The 25355-nt window shown below is 39.4% G+C and overlaps 1 protein-coding gene across 7 annotated transcripts in view; it reads left to right on the top strand.

Moving 5' to 3' along the window:
- ARHGAP20 (Rho GTPase activating protein 20) overlaps positions 1 to 25070 on the top strand; it is a 121952-nt gene extending 96882 nt beyond the window's left edge. For all 7 annotated transcript variants that reach the window (XM_047690434.1, XM_047690431.1, XM_047690432.1 and 4 more), the window contains 6 exons: positions 10525 to 10703; positions 12066 to 12227; positions 15835 to 15944; positions 18102 to 18291; positions 19646 to 19760; positions 20831 to 25070. In XM_047690434.1, the coding sequence (XP_047546390.1) occupies positions 10525 to 10703; positions 12066 to 12227; positions 15835 to 15944; positions 18102 to 18291; positions 19646 to 19760; positions 20831 to 22686 (2612 nt within the window). In that variant the 3' untranslated portion in view covers positions 22687 to 25070. The remainder of the gene's footprint in view (positions 1 to 10524; positions 10704 to 12065; positions 12228 to 15834; positions 15945 to 18101; positions 18292 to 19645; positions 19761 to 20830) is intronic.
- The last annotated feature ends 285 nt before the right edge of the window (positions 25071 to 25355 follow it).

Here is a 25355-nt window from a genome sequence, read left to right as displayed (position 1 = left end):
ACATTAATATTTTACAGTATCAGGATATACAAGGCACTCAGAACACTATCCAGATATAAATGTGTCGCTGTAGTTTGCTGTATTGAGCAGCAGTGCAAAGCAGTGAGAGCACCACTGATGGTCGTTGTCAGGACCGCTCGGCTCTGCCATGGAGCATGAAGTGGAAGCAGCCACGGACAGTACTGCATAACTGAATGAACGCAGTTGTGTTCTAGCAAGACTGTTATAGGTAGTGGTCAGATTTGAATTTCATGTAATTTTCGTGTGTCACTGAATATTCTTCTTTTGATTCTTTTCAACCTTTAAAAAACGTAAACTTTCCAGACTATCCAGAGAGGAGGCAGGCCAGATTTGGCCATGGAGCATAGTTTGCTTCCTTCAGATGTGGAATTTTGTCAAATGCTTTTTCTGTATCTATTGAAATCATCATGTGATTTTTATCCTTCATTTTGGGAATGTGGTGTATCACATTGATTGATTTGCCAATGATGAACCATGCTTGGATCCCTGGAAGAAATGGAACATGTGTATGATCCTTCTGATATATTGTTGAATTTGGTTTGCTAATATATTTGTGAGATTTTTGCATCTCTGTTCATTAGGAATATTGGCCTGTAATTTTCTTTCTTGTGTCTTTGTCTGGTTTTGATATCAGCCTAGTACTGGCCTTTTATTTTTATTTATTTTTTTATTTATTTGAAAGAGAGAGATAGTGAGACAGAGCACAAGAGGGGGTAGGGTCAGAAGGAGAAGCAGACTCCCCATTAAGCAGGGAGCCTGATGCGGGACTTGATCCTGGGACTCCAGGATCATGACCTGATTCTAAGCCAGTCGTTTAACCAACAGAGCCACCCAGGAGCCCAGTGTTGGCCTTTTACAATGAATTTGATAGTGTTCCTTCCTCCTATCTTTTGGAAGACTTAGAGAAAGATTTGTATTAATTCCTCTTTGCATATTTGGTAGAATTTCCCAGTTTTAAGCCATTTGGTCCTGGACTTTTGTTTGTAGGGAGGATATTAATTACAGATTCAATCTCCTTACTAGTAATTGGTCTGTTTAGATTTTCTATTTCTTCCATTTTTCAGGTTTGTAAGGTTATATGTTTTTAGGAAGTTATCCATTTCTTCTAGGTTGTCCAGTTTGTTGGTGTATAATTGTTTCTGGAAATCTCTTATTATATTCTGTATTTCTGTAGTATCAGCTGTAATGTCTCCTCTTTCCTTTCTGATTTTATTTATTTGAGCCTTCTCTTTTTCTTGGTGAGCTAGCTTAAGATTTGCCAATTTTCTTTATCTTTTCAAAGAAGCAGCTCTTGGTTTCATTGATTTTTTTCCCTAGTCACTTTAGTCTCTGTTTCCTTTACTCCTCCTCTGATCTTTGTTATTTCCTTCCTTCTACTAACTTTGGGCTTTGTTTATTCTTTTTCTAGTTCCTTGAAGTGTAAAGTTAGGTGGTTTACTTTAGATTTGTCCTATTTCTTGCATAGGCATTTATTTCTATGAACTCGCATCTTATTAGAACTGCTTCTGCTATGTCCTGTAAGTTTTGGTATGTTGTATTTGCATTATTTGTCTCAAAGTATTTTTTATTTTTATTTTAAATTTTTTTGTCCTATTAGTTTTTCACTGGTTGTTTAATCTCCACATATTTATGAATTTTCCAGTTTTCTTTTTGTAATTTATTTCTAGTTTTGGCTCTGTAGCACAGGGGTTAGAGCACTGGTCTTGTAATTTATTTCTAGTTTCATTCCATGATGGTCAGAAAACATGCTTGGTATGACTTCACCTTTTTAAATTTGTTAAGACCACTTTTGTGGCCTCATATAAGATCTCTCCTAGAGAATTTTTCCATTTGCACTTGAGAAGAATGTGCTTATGCTGTTCTGTTTGGATGGAGTGCTCTGTATATGTTAAGCCCCTCTAGTCTACCATGTTATTTAAGGCCAGTATTTCCTTATTGATTTTTGATCTGGATGATCTGTCCATTGATTTAAGTGGGATATCAAAGTCCCCTACTGTTAGTATATTGCCATCTACTTCATTCCTTTAGGTCTGTTAATATTCTCTTTATATATTTATATGCTCCTGTTTTGGGTGTATAAATATTTACAAGTGTTATATCCTTTTGTGGATTGACCTCTTTATCATTACGTGATACCCTTCTTTGCCACTTATTACAGACTTTGTTTTATAATCTGTTTTGTCCAACGTGATATAAGTATAGCTTCTTCAGCTCTCTTTTGGTTTCCATTTGCATGGAATATCTTTTTCTATCCCTTCATTTTCATCTGTGTTTGTCCTTAAGTCTGAAGTGAGTCTCTTAGCTGTCACAAATGGATGACTCGTGAATTTTTTTTAAAGAATTTTTTTTCTTTTTTTTTTTTAAGATTTTTTTTTATTTATTTGACAGATCACAAGTAGGCAGAGAGGCAGGCAGAGAGAGACAGGAGGAGGAGGTAGGCTCCCTGCTGAGCAGAGAGCCCGATGCGGGACTCGATCCCAGGACCCTGAGATCATGACCTGAGCCGAAGGCAGAGGCTTTAACCACTGAGCCACCCAGGCGCCCCGACTCGTGAATTTTTTTAATCCATTCAGCCACTCTGTGTTTTCTACTCTAATTGGAATTTTTAGTCCACTTGCATTTAAAGTAATAATTGATCTATGTGCTTCTTGCCATTTTGTTATTTTTTTCTGGCTATTTTTTAGTTCCTCTGTTCCTTTCTTCTTTTCAGGCTCTCTTCCTTTGTGGTTTGATGATTTTCTTTAGTGGCATGCTTCGATTCTTTTCTCATTTATCTTTTGTGTACCTACTCTGGATTTTTGTTGGGTGGTTATCATGAGGCTTACGTAGAACAAATTTATAACATTCTAGTTTAAGTTGATATATGTTTGGATACTTTCTGAAGCTCTACATTTTTACTCTACCCCTGCTGTGTTTTATGTTTTTGTTGTGACATTTTACATCTTTTTATCATGTGTAACCCTTAACTAATTATTGCAGTTGGTCATTCTTACTACTTTTGTCTTTTAACCTTCATATTAGCTTTATAAGTGATTAATCCACTATCTTATTATTTGTTTGCCATTACCACTGAGAGTTATATTTTTCTATGTTACTAATTAGTTATCACTAATTAGTGCCCTTTCTTTTCAGCTTGAAGAAGTCCCTTTAACATTTCTTGTAAGGCTGGCTTAGTAGTGATCAACTCCTTTAGCTCTTGCTTTTCTGGAAAACTCTTTATCTCTTCTTTAATTCTGAATGATAACTGTGCTATGTATTCTTCTTCTTCCTTAGAAATTTTTTTTCTTTCAGCATTTCAAATATATCATGCTACTTCTAGGCTACAGAATCTCTGCTGAAAAATCGAATAGTTTTAAGGGAGTTCCCTTTATGTAGCAAGTGGTTTTTCTCTTGATGCTTTTAAGATTCCCCCGTCCCTGCCTTGTCTTTAACTTACAGCATTTTGCATTTTAATTATAATATGTCTTTGTATGGGATTGTTTGGATTCATCTTATTTGGAACTCTCTGGGATTCCTGGATCTGGATATCTCTTTCTTTCCACAGCTTAGGGAAGTTTTTAGCCTTTATTTCTTCACAAAAGTTTTCTGCCTTTTTCTCTCTTTCTTCTCCTTTTGGGAATCCTAAAATGCAAATTTTGGTCATCTTGATATTGTCCCATAACCCCCTTTAACTGTCTTTTCTCTTTTTTTGTTCCTGTTTCTTTTTGCTGCTCAGATCAGGTAAGTTCCTCCACCTGGTTTTCAGGTTCACTGATCCTTTCTTCTACTTCTTCTCTTCTGCTTTTGAACTCTTCTACTGTGTGTGGTGGTTTTTGTGTGTGTGTGTGTGTGTGTGTGTGTGTGTGTGTGTGTGTGTGGTTTTTTTGGTTGACTTTCTATACTCTCCAGCTCTGTGATTTCTGCTTAGAACTTTCCTGTATTTTCTGTCTCTTTTTTGAAGTTCTGTATTTATCCATTGTTTTCCTGAGTTCAGTGAGCATCTTAATGACCATTACTTTGAACTCTTTAACATCACTTTTTTTATATAAGATTTTATTTATTTATTTGACAGACAGAGATTACAAGTAGGCAGAGAGGCAGGCAGAGAGAGAGAGGAGGAAGCAGGCTCCCTGCCAAGCAGAGTGCCTGATGTGGGGCTCGATCCCAGGACCCCAAGATCATGACCTAAGCTGAAGGCAGAGGCTTAACCCACTGAGCTACCCAGGCACCCCAAACTTTTTATCATTACTTATCTCCACTTCATTAAGGGTTTTTTTAGGTTTTATCTTTTCTTTTGTTTTTAATATATTCTCTGTTTCTTTATTTTGCTTAATTCTCTGTACAAGTTTCTATACATTAAATGAAATAGTTACCTGTCCCAGTTTTGAAGGGCTGACCTTGTGTAGGAGATGAACCTTAACATTCACCCCTGCCCTGGTTGTTGATTGTCTCTCAAACCTTTGTGATTGTCCAAGAAGCTTATTTCATTGTTATTGTTAATGTCTCCCAGTAATCGAGGGTGTGCCAAGACCAGTCAGTGTTCCCAAAAGAAGGATCTCATTTAGCACCCAGATTTAAGCTTATTGGAAACCAGATCCCCAGGCAGCAGCTTTTAAAGAATGCAAATATATACAGTGCTGTGGGACCACAGGCATACACCCTGCTGGTCCCTAGAGCTGGGCCATCTGAAGGTGTCCCCTGGGCAGCAGTAGCAAAAGTCAGGGCTCCAGATGCATGTATGAGCTTCTTTCAGGGAGATAGTGGTGACCTGCAGGGAAGCAGAGGGGAAGTGCCGAGATAGTGTCTCCTATCCTATGTTCCTTGAGAATAACTTCATAGCCTCTAGATGTATGCCAAATCTGAAGCCAGCCCCTAAAGCTGAATTTCTAGGACTGGCAAGTAGGTCTCTTTCACAGAAATCATGGGGGTGTGTTTCACTTTGCTGCCTGCAGTGCCCAGGGTGTGATAGTTTGCCAAGAACTGTCTCTGCCTATTATAATTTCACGGCACCCAGAATTGCAGGTCCCCCTTGGCCTCTAGGACCACGCAATCACTGGGCATCCCCAGCATGACAGCCACAAAGACTGTTCACCAGAAGTGGGTATCTCTGGGAGATACCAGCCCTTGAGCAAGCAGAAGGAGAGCAGATAGTACCCGCTGGTTGGAGCAAGGCAGAGGGGGAGTGCACAGATGGCACTTGCCCAAAAAGATGGAAGAAAAGGAAAAGGAAAAATAAGAAAGAAAAAAGAGAAAGGTAAAGGGAAATAAAAAGAAAAATTTAAAAAGAAAAAATATGGTACCTGCCAGCTTTAGTTAGGCATAGGGAGAGTGTAGAAGATGGTACCCACCAGCTGGAGCATAAAGATGGCACCTGCTGGCTGTGTATGTGTGTGTGTGTGTGTGTGTATGTGTGTGCGTGTGTGTAAAATTATAAAATATATGTATATAATATACATACCTGTTAGCTTTAGCAAGGCAGACAGAGACCAGGAAGCTTCCACTCCCAGAGAGTATCCCAGTGGGTCTCTACCCCTCAGACCAATGCTTTAAAATTAGGAAATGAGTCTCTTTCACATAAAGTCTGGGTCCTTTTCAAAGAGCTGCTTCTATACTGGGCTGTGGGGTCAGAAAGTCTGCATATGGGCCTTTCAAGAACCATTCCTCAGTTTGGCACAACCCTCTGGGTCTCATGGCTGATGACCCCGGTGGTCATCAAAACCGTATGTTTAGGGACTCATCTCTCAGGTGCCAGCCAGTCTTACAAGTTGGGGTGTTTAATGTGGGCTACAAACTCATCGCTCCTCAGGGAGAAACTCCAGGTTTTTAATTTCTTCCTAATTGTGGATCACATGTCAGGGGGGATTTTATGGTGAGATTGTGTCTCAGTCCTTCCTACCCACTTTGGTGTTGTTTCCCTCTCGCTTGCCCAGTGTGAAGGTGTTGCTTCACCAGTTTTTAGGGTTTTTTAGAAGTGGTTCCATATATAGCTGTAGACTAGGTGTGTCCATGGAAGAAGAGTTCAGGATCTTCCTACATTTCTATCCTGCTAGGACTTTTTTTTTTTAATTTAAATTCAATTAGCCAACATATAGTACATTATTAGTCTCAGATGTAGAGTTCAGTTGCATATAACACCTAGTGCTCATCACATCACGTGCCCTCCTTTATGCCCATCACCCAGTTATCCCATCCCCCACCCATCTCTCCTCCAGTGACCCTCAGTTTGTTTCCTGTGGTTAAGAGTCTCTCATGGTTTGTCTCCCTCTCTGATTTCTTCCCATTCAGTTTTCCTTCCCTTCCCCTGTGGTCCTCTGTGTTGTTTCTTATATCCCACATATGAGTGAAACCATATGATAATTGTTTCTCTAATTGACTTATTTCACTCTACATAATACCTTCCAGTTCCATCCACATTAATATAAGTGGTAAAAGGGGCGCCTGGGTGGCTCAGTGGGTTAAGCCTCTGCCTTCAGCTCAGGTCATGATCTCAGGTTCTCGGATTGAGCCCCACATTGGCTCTCTGCTCAGCGGGGAGCCTGCTTTCCCCTCTCTCTCTCTGCCTACTTGTGATCTCTCTTTCTGTCAAATAAATAAATATTTTAAAAAATATATAAGTGGTAAGTATATGGCTTATGGCTGAGTATAGTCCATGGTATATATATACCACATCTTCTTTTTTTTTTTTTAAAGAAAGATTTTTATTTATTTATTTATTTGATAGAGAGAGAGAGAGAGATCACAAGTAGGCAGAGAGAGAGGAAGGGAAACAGGCTCCCTGCTGAGCAGAGAGCCCCATTGGGGGCTCGATCCCAGGACCCCGGGATCAAGACCTGAGCCGAAGGCAGAGGCTTAACCCACTGAGCCACCCAGGCGCCCCTATACCACATCTTCTTTATCCATTCATCTGTCAATGGACATCTGGGCTCTTTCCATAGTTTGAGGTGCAGGTGCCCCTTTGGATCACTACATTTGAATTGTAGGATAGCTCTATTTTTTTAACTTTTTGAGGAACCTCCATACTGTTTTCCAGAGTGGCTGCACCAGCTTGCATTCCCACCAACAGTGTAGGAGGGTTCCCCTTTCTCCGCATCTTCACCAATGTTAGTTGTTTCCTGTCTTGTTGATTTTAGCCATTCTGACTGATGTGAGGTGGTATCTCATTGTGGTTTTGATTTGTATTTCCCTGATGCCAAGTTCCATCATGCTAGAATTTCTAATTAAGGTTTTTTAACTATTTTTCTAAAATAATTTATAAACACAAACTTTTAAGAATTGTAACTTTTTAACATTCAAATCCCTAATTTAAGCATGAAGAAACACTAACTGGAATCTTGCCAGGATTGTTTAGTAAAGCTAGATTTATATAAATTTAATTTCCTCTACAATTACATCTCCCTTATTTTTTTATAGTAATAGCATGTTCTTTCATCAGCCTTTGACATTTAGAAAGTAAGAGCTATACATTGAAAGCTCTGCAAGAAAATAACTTTAATGAAATTTTTTTTCTCTCAGTCCCAGAGTGAACATGAACTCTAAACGTGAGTGTTGTGCATTAAAAAAGGCATGGCTGCAGCTGAAAGTGTTTATGATGAAGTGCAGGCCTCGATTTCTACTTGCTCCTCTGTCAACACTCATAGGATAGCTGGGTATATAACTTTATGGTGAGGCGTTTTTCCTAAGAAGTGTGTGAAAGCTAAAAAGTCAAATAAATCTGATAGTTTTAGAAACAGTGAAACCAGGTTAAATGCATGGAAACTAGACTGAGTACAACTGCTCAGCACACATATTCAACGAACATTTGCAGATTGACATTGGTAAACACAGGAACCTCCCTCCTGGGTTTAAGAATGGGTTTCGTTTCCTTCTCTGTTTTTTAAAATGGCAAAGATTGGGAATGTCAGTGCGGGAAGTGCTCTCATTAAGCAGTCTGGTATTCCTTTCTGTCTGCACACTTTCCAAAGGATGTTTCACTAAATGGAGAATGGATTTGAGGAGCGGGTCCTCTTTGTGGGGAGGAGATGGGTGTCTTTGCAGCTTTAGCGAAGACTGCTGGGACCCACAACCTTGCAAAGCAATACTTTAACGTACATTATCCTTCTTAATCCTCTTAATAAGGCTTTGAGGTATAGGTCATACTCTTACTTTAAAGCTGGCAGAACAGGTGAAGTAACTTGCCCACATAAGTGTCTGAACCAGGAGTCTAACTGAGCTCCTGATCCCAGAGCTTTATACCTGGATGTACGTACACTGGCGAGGCACTCACTGTATTCAAAGGAAGCCGGAGGTGGAAGACACGATGTTATTTATTTGATTGTCTCCCCACAACTTGGTGTTTGTGGTGTTTGGTTTAAGATGTTTATGCTGAGGAAATAAAATGCTAAGGGACATTGGACCCAAACAGTGTAAAACACCTCTATAAAATTCTTATTTGAAATTAGCGTTTGACACTGATGACCATTTCCACCCTGAAAAGATCATCTCCTTCAGTGTCCCGTTGTTGACCAGCTGAACGTCACCTGTGGTAGCTTGGTGAGCCATCAGTGCCACACGGCAGAGTTGGATGACTAAGTCCCACACATTGTCAGTGGAGAAAATAGCATCTGATCCTGTGTGGGCACCACCTGAATGTCATACCACCTCCGATCTCAGTTCCGTTAGTCTTAATCATGGGGCGTTTTGAATCTGCCTCACACATGTGCTTGGTGGCCCAGCCAGAGATTCGGGCAAAATTTATACACAGTATCTGGGGCTCCCATATGCGTTTTTTCCTCCTTTCTGGGATTACACACACACATGCGCATGTGCATGCATGCACACACATGTACACACACACACTTTCCGGCTGCTGTGGTTACCTCCATCTCCATTCTGCAGAATTTTCAAGCCAGCGAGAGTGCAAACTTGCCAAGGCTGTAGTGACCCTACCACCCTGGAGCCTGTTCTCAGACTAAAAGGTGTAAGAAGGGGAAACTTCCCCTGTGCTGTGCCATTCCCTATTGCAAGTATCAGACTTTTACCTCCAGTAACCACCTTCTTCCAGCCACTTTTTGGTGCCTTTAAGTAGGCTATTGTATTCTTAAATTTCATTTAGAGTTTAATTTCTTATCTGTGTGTATGTGCTGGGGGTTGGAGGATGGCAGTGAATGGGCTCAAAAGAACTTTAGAGAGCTGTCTTTTTATGTATCAAATCCTGTGCAAATCCATCAACTTTCAAGTTAAAATTAGATACAGATGACATCAAAACTGTTTAGCACTATGACCTCACAAAATCATGATTCACTGTCGACCTTTCTTCTGCCTATTTTGTTCATGCTGTCCCTTTCCATCTAAATCTCTCCTCAATTCAATTACTGCTTGAGAATGATTTACTGAGTATTTACAAGGTGCAAGACACCATGTCAGGTGCTCTGTTGAAATTTTATTCATTCAGAATCCAGAGCAAATGCATGTTCCTCCAGGATCGTTCCCTCCCTCTTAATAGGTAGATGTGCTTTACCATTCTTCTGAATGTCTTGGGTACTTTGCCCTTCCCTTGCTTCTCTCCCCACTGTCACCAGACCTATTTCCCCCGTTAGATTATAAGTTTCATCATGGCAAGAACAAGTTTCACTCATGTTTGCACACATCCATGCTACCTTAAACATGCTTTTTATTTATTTTTTTTTTTAGATTTTATTTATTTATTTGACAGAGAGAGATCACAAGTAGGCAGAGAGGCAGGCAGAGAGAGAGAGAGAGAGAGGGAAGCAGGCTCCCCGCTGAGCAGAGAGCCCGACGCGGGACTCGATCCCAGGACCCTGAGATCACAACCCGAGCCGAAGGCAGCGGCCCAACCCATTGAGCCACCCAGGCGCCCTAAACATGCTTTTTAAAGTCCAGAACCAAAAAGATACCTTTAAAAAAGTCTTTGCCGTGGAAAGAAGGATGAGGGGTGGAAATGTAGAACATTAGCTTCCTGTCTTTGTTTTCAGCAATAGAGAGGGACATAACATAATAAAGCATTATTTATTTCTAGAGAACATCCTAATAAAAGATAACTCTTGGTGCTTTTCGTTCCTCTTCCTTTTCCTCTTCTTTTTCCCCTTCTCTTTCTCCCTCCTCTTTTTCCTCCCTCTTTCCTTCTTTTTCTCACCATTTAATTGTGGTCTGATTTAATCTTCAACTTCTTTGTATGCCTCATCTCATTTTAAAATAAGATATGTGTGTTAGTATGAAACACCTTTTGCCTTAAGTTGTTACAGTAAAGAGAGGCTTTTCTTTGCCTTTGAAAAGTCAGTGACAAAACTCAAGTAACAGACCAGTGATGTTCCAAAAATGGGATAGAGAATAACCCAAATATCTGATTTTTCCTTAATTTATAAAATATTACCATACAATTTCTTAGATTAAATTGTCAGTAACAAAGGATATCTATAAGCATTTTTCTCATTGAACCATAGAAATGAACAACATCCTGTAAGTTGGAAACTGTCAAAATAAGACTGAGTTAAAATAGTTTTCCTAATAATCTCACTTCTTCCTTAGACTCAGGTCAGAAGACATTTAAAAGGAGAAGGTCTATCATAAACTGGGCCTTCTGGCGTGGGTCCAGCACTCACCTGGATAACTTACCGGTGTCGCCAACATCGCCTGTGCCGGGGCAGCTCTTTGGGGTCTCTCTGCCAAGTATTTGTGAAAATGACAATCTGCCCAAACCTGTCCTGGTGAGTCTCGTTAGGGCCTGTGACACTAATGGGACCAGAGAATCCTGGGAGGGAAATCACTTCTTAAATGGAAAAACTATAGACACAGCTTTGGCTTTGGCTGAGAATTTTATTGTTACTTCAAAGGAAAAAAAAAAAAATCTGATTAAGCTATTGCAGAGTCCTAAGGGAGACATACAGGGGAGAGATCATGGAGGCTGCTGGTTTCAGGAAGGAGCCATGTAAACCTGCTTGGATACATCAGAGTTTGGCTCTGTAGGCAGAGTCCACTCTGGAGTCCCGTTATCCCCCACATTTCTCTCATGGCCTTTCCAGAACTCTGTGTTGTTCTGTAAGCCTCCTTTAATCATTCTAGCAGCAGAAACCACTCATTCTTATACTTTTTAAAAATCTGACATGTCTTAGATATATTTCAGGTGTCTACACATGTACATCCTCTGGCATTCAGTTCCCTTTATAAATAGAGTGGGTCAGATGAAACCACTGAGTCTGTACTGTGTCCTTGATACATGGAAGGATCACTGTTCAGCGGCATTCATTGAGTGCCCCGCATCCCACAAGACTGTGCTGGATGTACAGGACGTGCGGGACTTGACCTACATCGTGCTCTGACATGGGCTGCCCACTGGCCTCACCATCGTCGTGCTCACCCTCCACAGCACATTGAGCACTTATCACTACCATCATCCCTACTTCACAAATTTTAAAAGTCTCAAGTTTACCAGAGGTCACAGAGTAAATATATGCCATAACTAGGTTTCAGATCACATGGGTTGCTTGTCCCCAACACCCATTCTCCTTCCTACACCACAAGCAGAGGACATTTCTTTGCTAGGAAGAAAACTAAATGAAAGACTGATCACAATGCAGCGGAGAAAAATTCCTGGAAGAGGTGATTTTTTTTTTTTTTAGCCTGATTTATAAAGAACGAAGTAAATGCAGGAAGTAGAATGTGTTATGGAGTCACATAAAAAGAAAGACAAGCAAGTGGAGAATGAGTCTGGCAAGAGTACTTCCATATTTGGAGGAAAGAGTCCACATTAGAGAATAATAGGAAAAGAGGAGTAAGGGAAGGAGGGAGGCAAGTTTATAGGGACCTTGAAACAAAAAATATGATTTTAAACACAAAAGATAGTCTCATTAAAGTAAAATGTTTTAGATGTTGAATTTAGCAAGAATAAGTAGGGGAAAGAGATTTAGAGATACCAAAACACAAACTGACTTCAGTCCAAGTAACAGCCCCTCCTCCAGTGCTTTTCCCCTGGGACACCCTAGCCTCTGGTGGCCAGAGAGGGCAAGTGTGTCTTCCCCTGCTTGTATCTGTGAAGTGCCATTTTGGTTTTTTCCTTTGCTTCCTTATAGGATATGCTTTTCTTTCTTAATCAAAAAGGACCCCTCACAAAAGGGATCTTCAGACAATCGGCCAATGTGAAATCCTGCAGAGAGCTAAAAGAAAAACTGAATTCTGGAGTTGAAGTACACCTAGACTGTGAATCTGTTTTTGTGATAGCATCTGTCTTGAAGGTAGGAAAGGTTTCTCCCTTCATCTACCCCACAGTGTTGCTCTGGGACGAGACAACTGGTTTCTCTCATTACAACATTTTTACCAGCTGCAAAGAATCATAATGGATTTAGAATCTAAAAAGTGTTAAAAAAACAAAAATCAAAAATCACTTCACAAAATCAACATAGGCTTTTAAAAGCCCTTGCCAACAGTATGGCATGTCAGAAATGCTCTTTGAATTTTTTCATCCCACATCACTCTCATCTTCATTCTGCCACCTCATACCAAAAAAAAATAATAATAATAAATTATAGTCAAAGCACGCACATGTTTACCAAAATAAACATCCTGATTATGATGACTTATTCACAGTCTCATTACCTTCCTAATAAAGGCAAATTTTCAAAAATAAACTTGTATTAACCTTTGAAACAGAGTTTACCATAATAGACATTTGCCTAACAACTAAAACAAAAAATTGCTCACAGAGATCACTGAAAATTCCATTCACTTATACAATCATCATGCCTTCCCCTGTCCCCTAGTGCCTTTCTAAAGTAAAAGCAGAGTAGGAATGACTCCAGCATCTGGGTCTTTTATAAAACCCTTACCACATTTGGCACTTTTTATGGTTTTTACTTACCCTTTGCCCCTTGGTTACTTAACTCACACCCATAGTTGAGTTAGAACTCTTCTAAAATGTTTTCCTCCCCACATTCTTGCAGATGCCTCACATGTTTTAAAAACCTAGAGTCAGTACCACCCCAGCTATAGCTTCTGCAGACCGGTCTCGGGCTCCCATCTCCCCGCCCAGCTGGAAAGCACCAGGGCAAGGGGTGGAGGAAAACATGGTGGAGATGACCCTTGTGTGTCCCTCCTCCTGCTCAGCCACTTACAGAATCTTCCTTCATGACTTCATGGATAATCGGATGTTTCCTGGCAAATGAGCCACTTCTGCTCTTAACCCCTGCTGTAGACTTTTGCAATAATGTATCAGTCAAAAACAATCAGAGAGCTGGAGCTAGGCTGCTTTTATCTGTTTTGCAAAGGATTTGTGACTACTTTTCTGTTCTGAAATACAAGAAAGATATGTACAGTGTGCTTAGCCAAATGTATGTCTAGTATATATATGCATAATGAATTTTCCCTTTTTTTCTTTATGTAATTAGGCTTTTTCCCATCTCTTAATTTAAAAAGTTAAAAGCCTACGTTTTAGAAAATTTTCCTTACTATGCTATTCTTCATAGCACCACATTTAAAATTTTATACTAAATTTTTGAGACTATTATCAAGAAATACGGTTCTAAAGGAGTCAAATTAGATTTCAAATTGCAGAAATATCACTGGTCCAAAAATATCAAAAGACAAATGATTGAAAAGTCTGGTTAAATGGGTTTCAAATAATTGAAGTTTTGTAATCATGTAACTGTGTGTTACTCTTATTTCTTCCCAGTGGTTGCAGGAAAGAAGATACTTTTTGCCAAAAGTTTTTGAGCTTTTGGTTTGTTTTGTTTCTTGTGTTTAAGACTATCTGGAAGTGGTACTTAAGTTTTCCTTTAATTTTTTTTACTTATGCTGGTTTTGCTTAAATACAAGCCTAACTCTTCAAATTGTTATGGGAAGAAAATTGCTTGAGACACTGTAACTTTGATCTATTAGACCTTTAAGGAAAAGTTCATTTTTGATCCTACAGGAATCTCATCTCAAATTAGTTTGGGAGTTCTGCTGATGACCTGGGCTCTGCTCTTGGAGGGGAGGAGGCTTTCAGTTGAGTGCTGTGAGCTGGTGATTGTAATTCAGAACCAGAGCTCACATCCTTTCTCAACTGTGATGGTGGTTGTATTTCGTAACTTGTTATTCCAGCTGTGGAGAGTTCATTGAGATGTTACGAGTTATTATCTTTCAAGTGTAGGTTTAAGATTTAATGATGTTTTTCTTCAAGACAGATCATAAGTATGTTTTCCACTGAGATTTAAAAAGAGAACTATTGTCATTGCCCCACTTTGAAATAACAAATTTTGCCTCTTCTAAATCTGACTTTTAAAGTAGGTGCAGCAACTAAAATTAGTTCGGAATTATGAAAATTTAATAGCTTTACCCAAAAGTAGATGACTTTTGTGATGACACATCTCAATTACAAGTATCCAGGTACATTTCTACAGAAGAAATAATAGAACAGAAAGAGGCTTTGAAGCAATCTCTTCCTACTTGTTAACTGCTCTAAAAAAATTTTATGGGAACATGTGACATGACTACAAAGAGGTGTTTTAAGTTATTTTAAAAATCTGAGTTACAGTTAGTTGGCCTTACCTTGTTCCTCATCAGTGTGTAGCCATGGAAAAAATAGCACCAGTTCAGTAATGACCTCTGTCTACTTTGTCTGGGACTGTGTGTGGCATTGAGGTGTACAGAGAAGAAGGTAGGTTCTGTCCCTGCCCTGGGGGAGCTCATACTGGAGAAGATGCACAGCTAATGAGCAGAGCATAACAGTCAGATGCCGCAGCTTCCCGAGTAGTGATAGAGACAGGACATGAGACTAACAGGTTGTGTGTTGCCGTCTGTAAGGCACATAAGTAAAGTTGTTTACTGGGTTCTCCAGCAAGAGTTAAAACCGCGCAACTGCAGACTTTCACCTGTCTCCAAGTTGTAAGCAAGAACTTGCAAGACCATGGGTACAGTGTTTAGACCTGAAATTGAGTTTTTTCCTGCCTAATTGTCACTGAGGTAGAGATCAGCCTTTGTAAGCCTGGCCTTGTTACCACCAAGCCAAAAGCAACAGAGAGAGTTGGCCTAGATCACAAATGAATATAGGACCAGGACCAAATTTAATTTGTTTTTATGCTTTTTATAAACAAAAATCAAATACCCTTCATCATATCCTATTTGTGATATGGTCTGGTTTCCTCACACCCAGCCCCACCAGCAATGTCAGCAGACTAGGGTCTCAGAGGATAATATACCGGGCACACTGCTGAGTGTGTGTCAGGCATATGGGTGCTGTCCCAGACCCCCAGAGCCCAGACATACATAGCCTTGAATGCTTCCTCCCCAATCCCCATTATATGGGGGGAATGCCAGGAGAAACTCTGAGTACCTCTGGATGGAATTTTCACCAATGCCACTGGAATATAAAGTTCCAAAATGACAGGGACTTTGTTTTACTCACTTCTCTGTCCCCAGCCCCTCAACCGTCCCTGGCATATTAGAGCAATTATGTGTAGAATGACCAGATGACTGACTATCACATTAGAAACCTCACAAATGTCTTAGTGTGTTTTTTTGAACAGGTGATTTGAGAGCAGAAAAAAAGGACTTGGGTTAGTTTGCCAGACCCTGTCATGTTGTACTAGTTGGTTAAAACATACACAAACGAAATTCCAGCCCAAAGAGGTTGAGCTTATCTTTCCCACTATACCCCAGACTCCAATATCCCTCTGTTTTTTGTTAGAAAAAAATCAAAACCTGTTTTTCTATGTGTGCACAACAGCGGAGAGTTGGCACAGAGCTCCATGTATTCCAAAAAAAGAAGGACTTAACTTTTCAATGAAATGTTTGCTTTTTTATTTCCCCAGTACATGTATAGCATGAGAATAATGACTTAAAATATTTATTTTCCTTCTGTAAAAGGATTTTCTACGAAATATTCCAGGAAGTATTTTTTCATCAGATCTCTATGATCATTGGGTCTGTGTCATGGATCAAGGAAATGATGAAGAGAAAATAAATACAATTCAAAGGTAATTATTCTAATTTAGTCATGTCTCAAAAATACTTAAAAAAAAACTTTTATAAGCTTGTCGACTCAAGTAATGATGACTCTCAAAGCCATATCCATGAAGACCAGTTTAAAAATAGATTTATGCTAGCTACTATCATTATTATTGTTTTTCCCTAATCTTATTAACGTAGAATACTTGAGCATTGTACACCTCCTGTATATCTGAATCTGATAGGAGCTGAAACTCATTAAACTAATAACTAGACTCAATCTACAATTTATGATCTTAATTTTGGTAAATACTTAACTAACCATACAGCTCTTTGTCTATCTCATTCAGCAACTGAATTCAAACAGAAAATTCCCTCCCCTCCAGGAACTGTCTTAGTAGAGTAGATAAATAAACCAAGGATTATAGGTGGAGCAGATCAGTGCTACGAAAGAGATATGGAGGAGGGTACTGCACAGAGACAGTTTAACTCTTGAAAAGTGTCAAGGAAAAAGCCTGTCCTATCATGAAGAATGCATTGTCTGTTCTCGTGCAAATGGAGATTGCTGGCAGAACTCACCACCCAAATTCATTGTTTCCTGCATTATACGAGAATTGGAAAAAAACGTCCATTAACAAAAGGCAGTACTCCCAGTTCTGTAAAAACCCAAGAATCCTAGTATCCTTTATCTGCATAGGCTTGTTTAGTACAGTTTTTTTTCTTGAGCAGCTTTCAAATATGAATTATTCTCTATACACTATCAGTAGACACCTTTTGTCAGTAGAACATATTACAACCGTTGAAGACACCAGAAATCAAAGCCAAGTCACACATACTCTCTGTGCTTCCATTATGATTAGGTAGAAGCCAGCTTCTCTGCGTTGTTGCTCATTGTCTAAAACTGTGTATCCTACAAACTGTTAAAGGATGATTTAAAAAAAAAAAAAAAGTAAAATTAAGACTCATTCAAATATAAAATGAACAATACAAAAATTTTTATTTAAATCTTTAATTAATGAGAGAACCAGTTGGATGTTACCACCAGTTCGAAGGAGATTTCAAACTACCACAACGTCCATAGTTGCTTCAGAAATGCTGAAATGATTTTACACATAGACACAAAACTGGCTTTTTCTACTGGAGCATGAAGGGGAGCAGTAAATCATATGTCTCTGCACCAGACAGAATTTTCAAGTCTATGGATAAGTGTTAAATGTAGTGCTATCAGAGGTCTGCAATTTACAGAGTTGTAGAATAGCTCAAAGATATAGGGCCCCTAGGGAATCAGATAGCCCAGAAGAATATGCTAGACAGCACCTTACTTTCCATTGAACACACTCAGTAATCTCTTAGTTTATTTCAATATCTCTTATAATTTGTCCTTATGAAATTACTCAGTGTCAGTCCATCACACTGAAGAAGTCCTCTGTGCTGTTTATGCAGCAAGAGTCACGTTACCTTATTTTCCCTCCCAGGTTGCAGACTTTTGTTGAAAAGAAACAACCATGAACATCAACGTATATGTCTTTTTTCTGGATAGTAGCTCATATAATTTTCAATGAATAATAATTTTAAAATCCCCTATCAGTTACAAAATAGGAACAGTAGGAAATGTACTGTCGTAAGCTTGACTTATATATGAGAGTGATACCAGCAAGAAAAAGAAGTTTGGGACAAAATTGACCTTGGAAGCTGATAGAGCAGAACATAAGCTCTCAGAATGGACCTAAAAGTCTTAAAAGTTGAGGTTTGGGTTCTCACCAAGAGATAGAATTCTTGTATTGCTACTGAGAAATAAAGAACCACTAAAATTTAATTATTGTTTAATTTCATCAAAAAGCTTTTTAGGGGAGGCTTGGTTGAGAATATTCTGAAATGTTACAGGATTTGCCTAAGTTAAAACACATTGCATTAATTTAAGGCAGGCAACAGTTTTTTACAAGCCATTTTTCTGCATTATTTTTCATCTTCATTGGGTTGTGAAGACAGTGTACAAAATAAATAAGTAAATTTTCATTCTTTCTGTAAGGCAGTCCCTAAGTTGCAGGTACCATAGTAACTGAAATTCTTGCAAATCTGAGCTGTGTTCTTTCTTTGCATGATTTCCCATGAAAACCAAGGGTTGCTTATCTACACAAGTTTTTTATGAAATGTCTTTCTTAAAGAGTGCATTTTTCTGTCTTTAGGCTATTAGACCAACTTCCGAGAGCCAACGTTGTTCTCCTAAGGTATCTTTTTGGGATATTATACAACATTGAGCAGCATTCCTCATCCAATCAGATGACTGCATTTAATTTGGCCGTGTGCATTGCTCCAAGCATTCTTTGGCCCCCTACTTCCTCCAGCCCAGAGCTAGAAAATGAATTTACAAAAAAGGTAATGAAGTTTTTCATTTTTATGCCGTGGGGGACTGAGTCCCCATTTTGAACCTTAAATTCAGGGTATTAATTCTGAAAGACATTTTCTTGAATAACTTAAATACACCTCCTTAGAAATTTGAGTGTATTGAGTTTATCCTATCCTGGTAGATTATAGAAAGGTACTTTCTTGAGCAAAACGGTGATAGCAGTTGGGTTACTTCTATTCTCCCTTCAAGGAGGCAAAACACTATGGCTGACTTAAACCTTAGAGTTACACGAAAGAAAATGATATGATTTAATAAAAAAGAAGGACTTTGGACTTAGACAAGCCAAGGATCATTCTTCAGCTCCACCACTTGCCAGATGTACAATCTTGGATAAAATTAGTTCTGTTGATCCAGTTTCCTCATCTAAAAAATGGAGGTGGTGTTGATACCTAGTTCAGGCAGCGGTTACTTGAAATCACACCCTTCTAGAGCCTGCTAGCTAATATGGGGCTTAGGGATATTAGTTCCCACAGCTCCCAACACTCTGCCTGTTCCTTCTTCTCAGCTGCTGGGGCAAGGAAACCAAGGATACATCCCAATACATCTCAGTGGAGGCACGGAGCTCCCTAGCAAAATCTTATCTCCAACCCCACCTCCTCCAGGAGGGAAAGAATTGCATAGGTAAAGACTAGTGAGGCAAAATGCAAGTTTTCTCTCTAGCTGTATTCCCTACTTCACAGGGGAACCCACAGAGGATGCCCACTTCCCACACTTAGGACAACTGCCTTTTACATATGAAATATATTTCATAAGTCTTTATCTAATGATACCTCATGAATTTTAATAAGCAAGTTTATTTCTTTACCCCAGATGCCCTAGAGAGAATACTTTAAGTTAGCCTAATTTTATTTTATTTTTTTTAAACTTTATGTATTTAAAAGAGAACAGGGAGAGGGACAGAGGGAGAGAGAGAATCTTAAGCAGACTTCATGCTGAGTGAAGAGCATAGTGTGGGGCTCAGCCTCACAGCCCTGAGATCATGACCAGTGCCAAAATCAAGAGTCAGATGCTTATTAACCAACTGCACCACCCAGGGGCACCAAGTTACTCTAATTTTAAAGATGTAGCATTAGTACAAAAATGTTAACATTGAGCTAAGTCCACAAGGAACTTTAGCCCACCAAATAAAATTAATTTCTACACCCAAACTACTCTTGCAAGTATCATAGTTTTTTAGGACAAACTATTTTGTGTATTTTTAAAGCATACATGAATTTTTCTCAAGATTGTTTTTCACTTTTAGTAAGATCAGGATTTATATATGAAATGTGCTTTAGAGACTACATGAAAAGTAGCACTTTCTTTTTGTCCTTTTCCATGCAGGTTTCTCTGCTTATACAATTTCTGATTGAAAATTGCTGTAGGATATTTGGACAAGAAATCACTTCCCTCTTGGGACAGGTTTCAGTGAGATGTGATACTAGAGAGAACGCCTCAGGTATTGTGAATAATAATTGGATTGGTTTTTGTGAGAAACAGGCATGTGTCAGTGAAAATGCTGGGACAGTGTCCTGGGGCCTGCTCAGTGAAGGAAACCTCTGACCTTAGTCATGGGCCTAGGGTTTCTGCTCCCCCTTGCATGACCAGCTAATAGGTCAGATTATGCTAACAGTGTGGTGGGGTTAAGAAATATGTAAGATGAGGTCCAGAACTTCCAGAAGCATCATATGTTATGTTTTTAAACGTCTTTTAAAAAAATCTTTACAGAGATCCCTAACATGTGTAGTAGAACTGCTGTGGCTGAAATTAGAGTAAGATGTCCTAAAGAGGTGGAGGCGGGCCTGATCTTCTCCCCCGTCTCCTTCCTCTGAACAGCCCTCAAGATACTTCATGCTGTGGAACAGTGTAGAAACCACTAACACTGTGGGGCCAGGGGGGACTTTGAAACCAATCAGCATTCCAGAATACAAATTCCTGGACCACCAATTACTAGTTATCTTTGACCAATTCTTTTTTTTTTTATTTAAATTCAATTAACCAATATAGTTAGTTTTTGGTGTAGTTTTCAATGATTCGTTAGTTTCATATAACCATTCTATGCCACTGAACATCATTATCTTCATCAATAAATAGGCATGACATAATGTCTCACTTTTATGATTGTTGTAAAGATTAAAGTAGCAAACACTGGAGAGCTTGGGTTCATAAATGGTTCCTCTGAGATGAAACCATGTGTGCTCACCCGCAGTCATGAACCTGCATATACCTGGCATTCATTCCTTTATATTTTGGACCATTTCTTGGTATTATCAACATGTCCTCATTGCTTTGAAGAGACCTTAATTAAGAAAGCCTTTTTCTTCAAGAACTGAGATAAATTCAGTATACTCAACATATTTTTTTTTTTTTTATTCTGGGGAGACTGAAAGATCCTTTCTAAGACTAGGAATCTGAACAATCTTTATGAAAAGAAAATTAAACTAAGTATTAGAGATTGGGTTTTTTTTTTAAAGGCAGCATGTATTTTTGGTAAGTAAAAATGTTAATTATGGTTTGATTTTTTGACAGATATCTCTTGCTTCCAACTGAATGACTCCTCCTATGACAGCTTGGAAAATGAGCTAAATGAGGATGTTGATGCTCCCTGTAGTGACTTGGTAAAGAAACTTGGTCAGGGTAGCAGAAGCATGGACTCTGTATTAACCCTCAGTGACTATGACCTTGACCAGCCTGAGGTGGAAGGCCTTTTAACCCTAAGCGACTTTGACTTGGACCGTTCTAAAGATGAAGATATTCAAATGGAACGGCCTCTTGAATCCAAGCCAGTGAATGTGGCAGTAGTGTATGCAAAGGTCCCACTGCGTGACCATGCCAGGGCTGCATCTGGCATGAGCACACCCAGCTACCTGTCCACAGCTGCAGCAGATGTTCCAAAAAGCCTGAGGCGACACCGGCGCTGCTCAGAGCCCAGCATCGATTATCTAGATTCTAAGCTTTCCTATCTCAGGGAATTTTATCAGAAAAAGCTACGCAAGTCCAGCTGTGATGCAATTCTCTCACAAAAAGATGAGGATTATCTGAAGCAGAATCAACCCCTCCAGGAAGAGGGTAAGACATATTTTAAACATGGTTTAGTCGCAGGCACTGATAGCAAGAAAAATGCCACTAATAAAAATGTTAAGAAGAAAAGCTTATCTGGGAATGAAGGAAATCACATGAAACTTTTTTCTAAATCGAAGCCAGTGGCCATTTCTGTGGCATCTTGTAGTCACATGTCCTCACAGGATCATACGGGGAACCAGCCCTTTGGTGCAGATACTTCGGGATACTCCCCACCACACACAGCAGACGCCCTCAAGACTTCAAGGAGGCACCGGCGCTGCTCAGAGCCCAACATGGATGACCAGCACTGCAAACTGACCTATCTCAGGGGAATGTATTCAAAGAAACAACATAAAACTAGCTATGAAGCTGGTCTCTTGCATGGAGAGGAAGATTATCTCCAGCGGCACAAGTCATTGCAAATGGAGGGGCAAAAGCTCATTAATCAGAGTTTGGTCATGGGGATTGAAGTGGGCAAGAGTAGTGGCACAAACCAAAACACAGAGAAGGGTTTACCCCCGAGATTAAACATCTGCCCAAGGACTAGCTATTCCAGCCTGTCCTCTCCAGGCACTTCCCCATCTGGCTCATCAGTGAGCTCCCAAGACAGCGCTTTTTCTCAGATTTCTGAACACTCTGTGTTTACCCCCACTGAAACTTCCTCTCCAATAGATTGCACTTTTCAAGCTCAAAGAAAACAGGAAGAGCTTTCTTCTGATTTTAGCAATTCCAGCCTCATTTCTGCAACTCCTGGTCCCTCATCAGGGCAGGCCAGCAGCCACCTGGCTTATACGAAAAAGGATACTGTAGAATGGCATTCACAGATACAGTCTGTAACTCTTCACCCAAGCACGTGGTTGAGAAATGGTGTGGCCAGTTTGAAAAACTGGTCCCTCAAAAAGAAGGCAAGAGCATCCAGACCAGAAGAAAAGAAAGTAAGTTCTCTAAAAGGACCCACAGAGCCACCTCCACACACTCCTGGTATTTCAGAAGCCAACCCACTACAAGAGAGACAGAAAGACATGCCCCAAAGGGCACCTGAAGAACTTGGAACTGTGCAAACAGCCCAGTGGTACAGTTCTTACTCCAGCCAGGACTCAGGGAGACACTGTAGCTCTCCATTCAGCCTAGTGGAAGACGGACTCAAGCTTTGTGTGAAGTCCCACCAGGACGGAGAGAATAGTGAGCAGTGCTCCCCTGGTACTTTACATTGTAAGAGATCCTTACCTGGCTCTTTGTCTGTGGATGATCTGTCTAGCCCAGACTCAGGGCCTACAGTGGTTTGTGATACTGGGGACCAACAATTAGCCAAAGACATTTAACCACAGTAAGAATGTGATGTGTACAAGAATAGAGACAAGTCTAAGAATCTGATGTCTACAAGAACAGAAACTGGGCTAATAATGATATAAAGACAAGATTATTATGACCCCTTTGTATAAATACATGGGATGGGGTAGCATAAGGATAATCACTGCTAATACTTAGGACAACAAAGTAATTTTCTTTACTGAGACCATTTGGCAGAAAGTTTAGACTAAAAAATTTCATCATCTGTTTGGGAGGCTTTTCCTTATTAAAGCATGGGATTTGTCCTCTCCCGTGTTTTTGGAGATGACTAGCAGAGAGCCAGAGAAAACATCTTCTGTAGAGGAGACATGCTTTACATGAGATTATTACACTGAAAAGGCCAGGATATCCTAAGTGAAGAATAAGGACTGTGGAGAGGCGGGATGGGTGCAGAGAAACAGCCACATTCCATGGAATGTTTTTAATAACTACGCAAGAAAAATGCCACTAATCAAAGTATTTTTTAAAAAGAGAAAGCATGTTCAGTAATGAAGGAAATCATGTAAAACATTCCCCTGAATCCAAGTCAGTAGGTATTTCTGTGACGTTCTGTAGTCACATGCCCTCACAGGAAGATTCCAGGAATCAGCCCATCGATGCAGCTACAGTGGCATAGACGAGAATAATTCAAGAGCCATGAGTATCATAGTTTATTTGTTGGTTGTGTTCATTGATTGATTTTTCCATTGGTGTTCCACTACTATGCAAAGGCTCCAGGAATTAGATCTGTGAGGAGAGAGAAGGAAAGGTTGCTCATTTCAGTATCCTTTTCAGAGGTGCCTGTGCTAAGAGCATTCTCCAGAAATGCAACTTTTGCTATTAGAAGGTGACCTCCTGACAGCATTGACTATCCTGGTATAGAGTAAAAGATTGCAACACCAGTCCTCTCTCTATCTCTATTACACGAAGTTGTTGCCAACATGTGACCAAAGTATGGCTCATCTTTGTTGAAAAAAGATGTTTTTCTACAGCCCTGTCTCTTAGATTACCCAGCCAGGAAAAAATTACTGATAAATCGTCCCTTTTCTAATTGTCATTGGCAGTTGAAAGAGTAATTTTAAAGTTGGCAGGTTATAAAAGAGTCACAGAATGGAACGCCCACCAATCAGCAGTCAGGCCTTCTCAGACCATTGTTGGTTTTGGATTTTCTCACCTCTGGAAGTTTTACGTATTTTTGTCCCAGATGATTCATGGTTTATATCCCATTAGTTTGTCTGCTATCCATGAATTTTTCTCCCCTCCCTTGCCTTAAAGGTTATACCACTACATCCCCTGAGTTATCTCCATGGATGATTAGGCCTCACCAGCCAGTGAGAAGGGATAGAATCAGGAAAGGATGTGCATCTTCCTTCATTTTAAGTACTTACTTAGAAGAAGTTGCTTAGAACCCATTTGGCCTCTTTAGTTCACCATCCTTTCTCCCACTAACTTATACCAAATTATTTTTCTTAGCCACCAGGAAACTTTCGTGTCAAATGTTCTTTCCCTATTGTCCTAAAGGTTGAATTTCTGAGTTATAGAAAAAATAATAATAATGTTTTCTGTAAAGTAGAAGTCCTTTCAGTATTAGCTACAGGTGCTACCTACCTCTACGGAACGTGGCCATGTTGGCCCTATGCATTGTAATTAACTCTCAGAACTCTGTATTCAAAGAGCTCTTCCATGACACTGGCCATCTCAGTCACAGATGTGAAGTCAATTTTACCTTATAAACAGCCACTCTATGCTTAGATTCCTGAGTGTCCATATGCATCTTTTGTGATTTAATATATAAAGGCAACAGGAAGTTCCTCCCCTTACCCTTCGGGCATACTACTGTCAGAACTGCAAGATGTGAATAAAGTTCTTACGGCTTGGAGTGTCGTTCTGGAAGAAGTTGTTTCTCCACTTAACAAAATAATAGTTCTCTCCTTTTTTCTTTCATCAGGGTGGGTAGAAAATTATCCACCCAATTTGAGGCATAGAAGAAAATAGATGCTGAGGTTTTCCATAACCATTCCTATTCTCTGTGTTTCTCTAGATGCTCCTGTAATACTTAATGTGAATAGTTTGTTAATATTGCTGTAATGTATTATATTGTATGATTGGAAGAAAAACGACACGTCATTTTATTATACTCTGTCAATCTAATAATATATTAGACTGATGCTTTATCTAAAATGCTTTGAGTTTGTATAATATATCTTGACAAATTTTACTACCATATGTAATGTAATAAATGTGTATTTTTGTACTTGCAGAAACTGCTGCTAACTTTTAAAGTTGTTTGGTTTTCAAAGCACTGAAAATGGATATGTATGAAGTCCATGCTGTCTATTAAATAAAAAAAAAATCTGTAGAGTTAACAATCCCATCAGAGCAATATTGCCCTTTTGTAGAATTGTTTTAGTTAATGAACCCAGTCTTTGCTTAACATTGAAAATTTTATAAAATGTATTTAATATTGAATTGGAACTTTGAACTTTTAGTCGTAGACCATGGTGAGTCTTTCTAGAAAAAGAGCGCTTTTTTTTTCTTCTGTATTCTCCTAATCTTATCATTTACCAAACAAGTCATTGCTTTAGACACATAGTCTTCATTTTATTAGACATTATGATTTCGTTTTGCTCCTAGAATCAGATATAGTCTATATTCTCATATC

The sequence above is a fragment of the Lutra lutra genome, chromosome 10, assembly GCF_902655055.1.
Source record: "Lutra lutra chromosome 10, mLutLut1.2, whole genome shotgun sequence".
NCBI lineage: Eukaryota > Metazoa > Chordata > Mammalia > Carnivora > Mustelidae > Lutra > Lutra lutra.
This window is presented reverse-complemented; position numbering and strand designations above follow the sequence as displayed.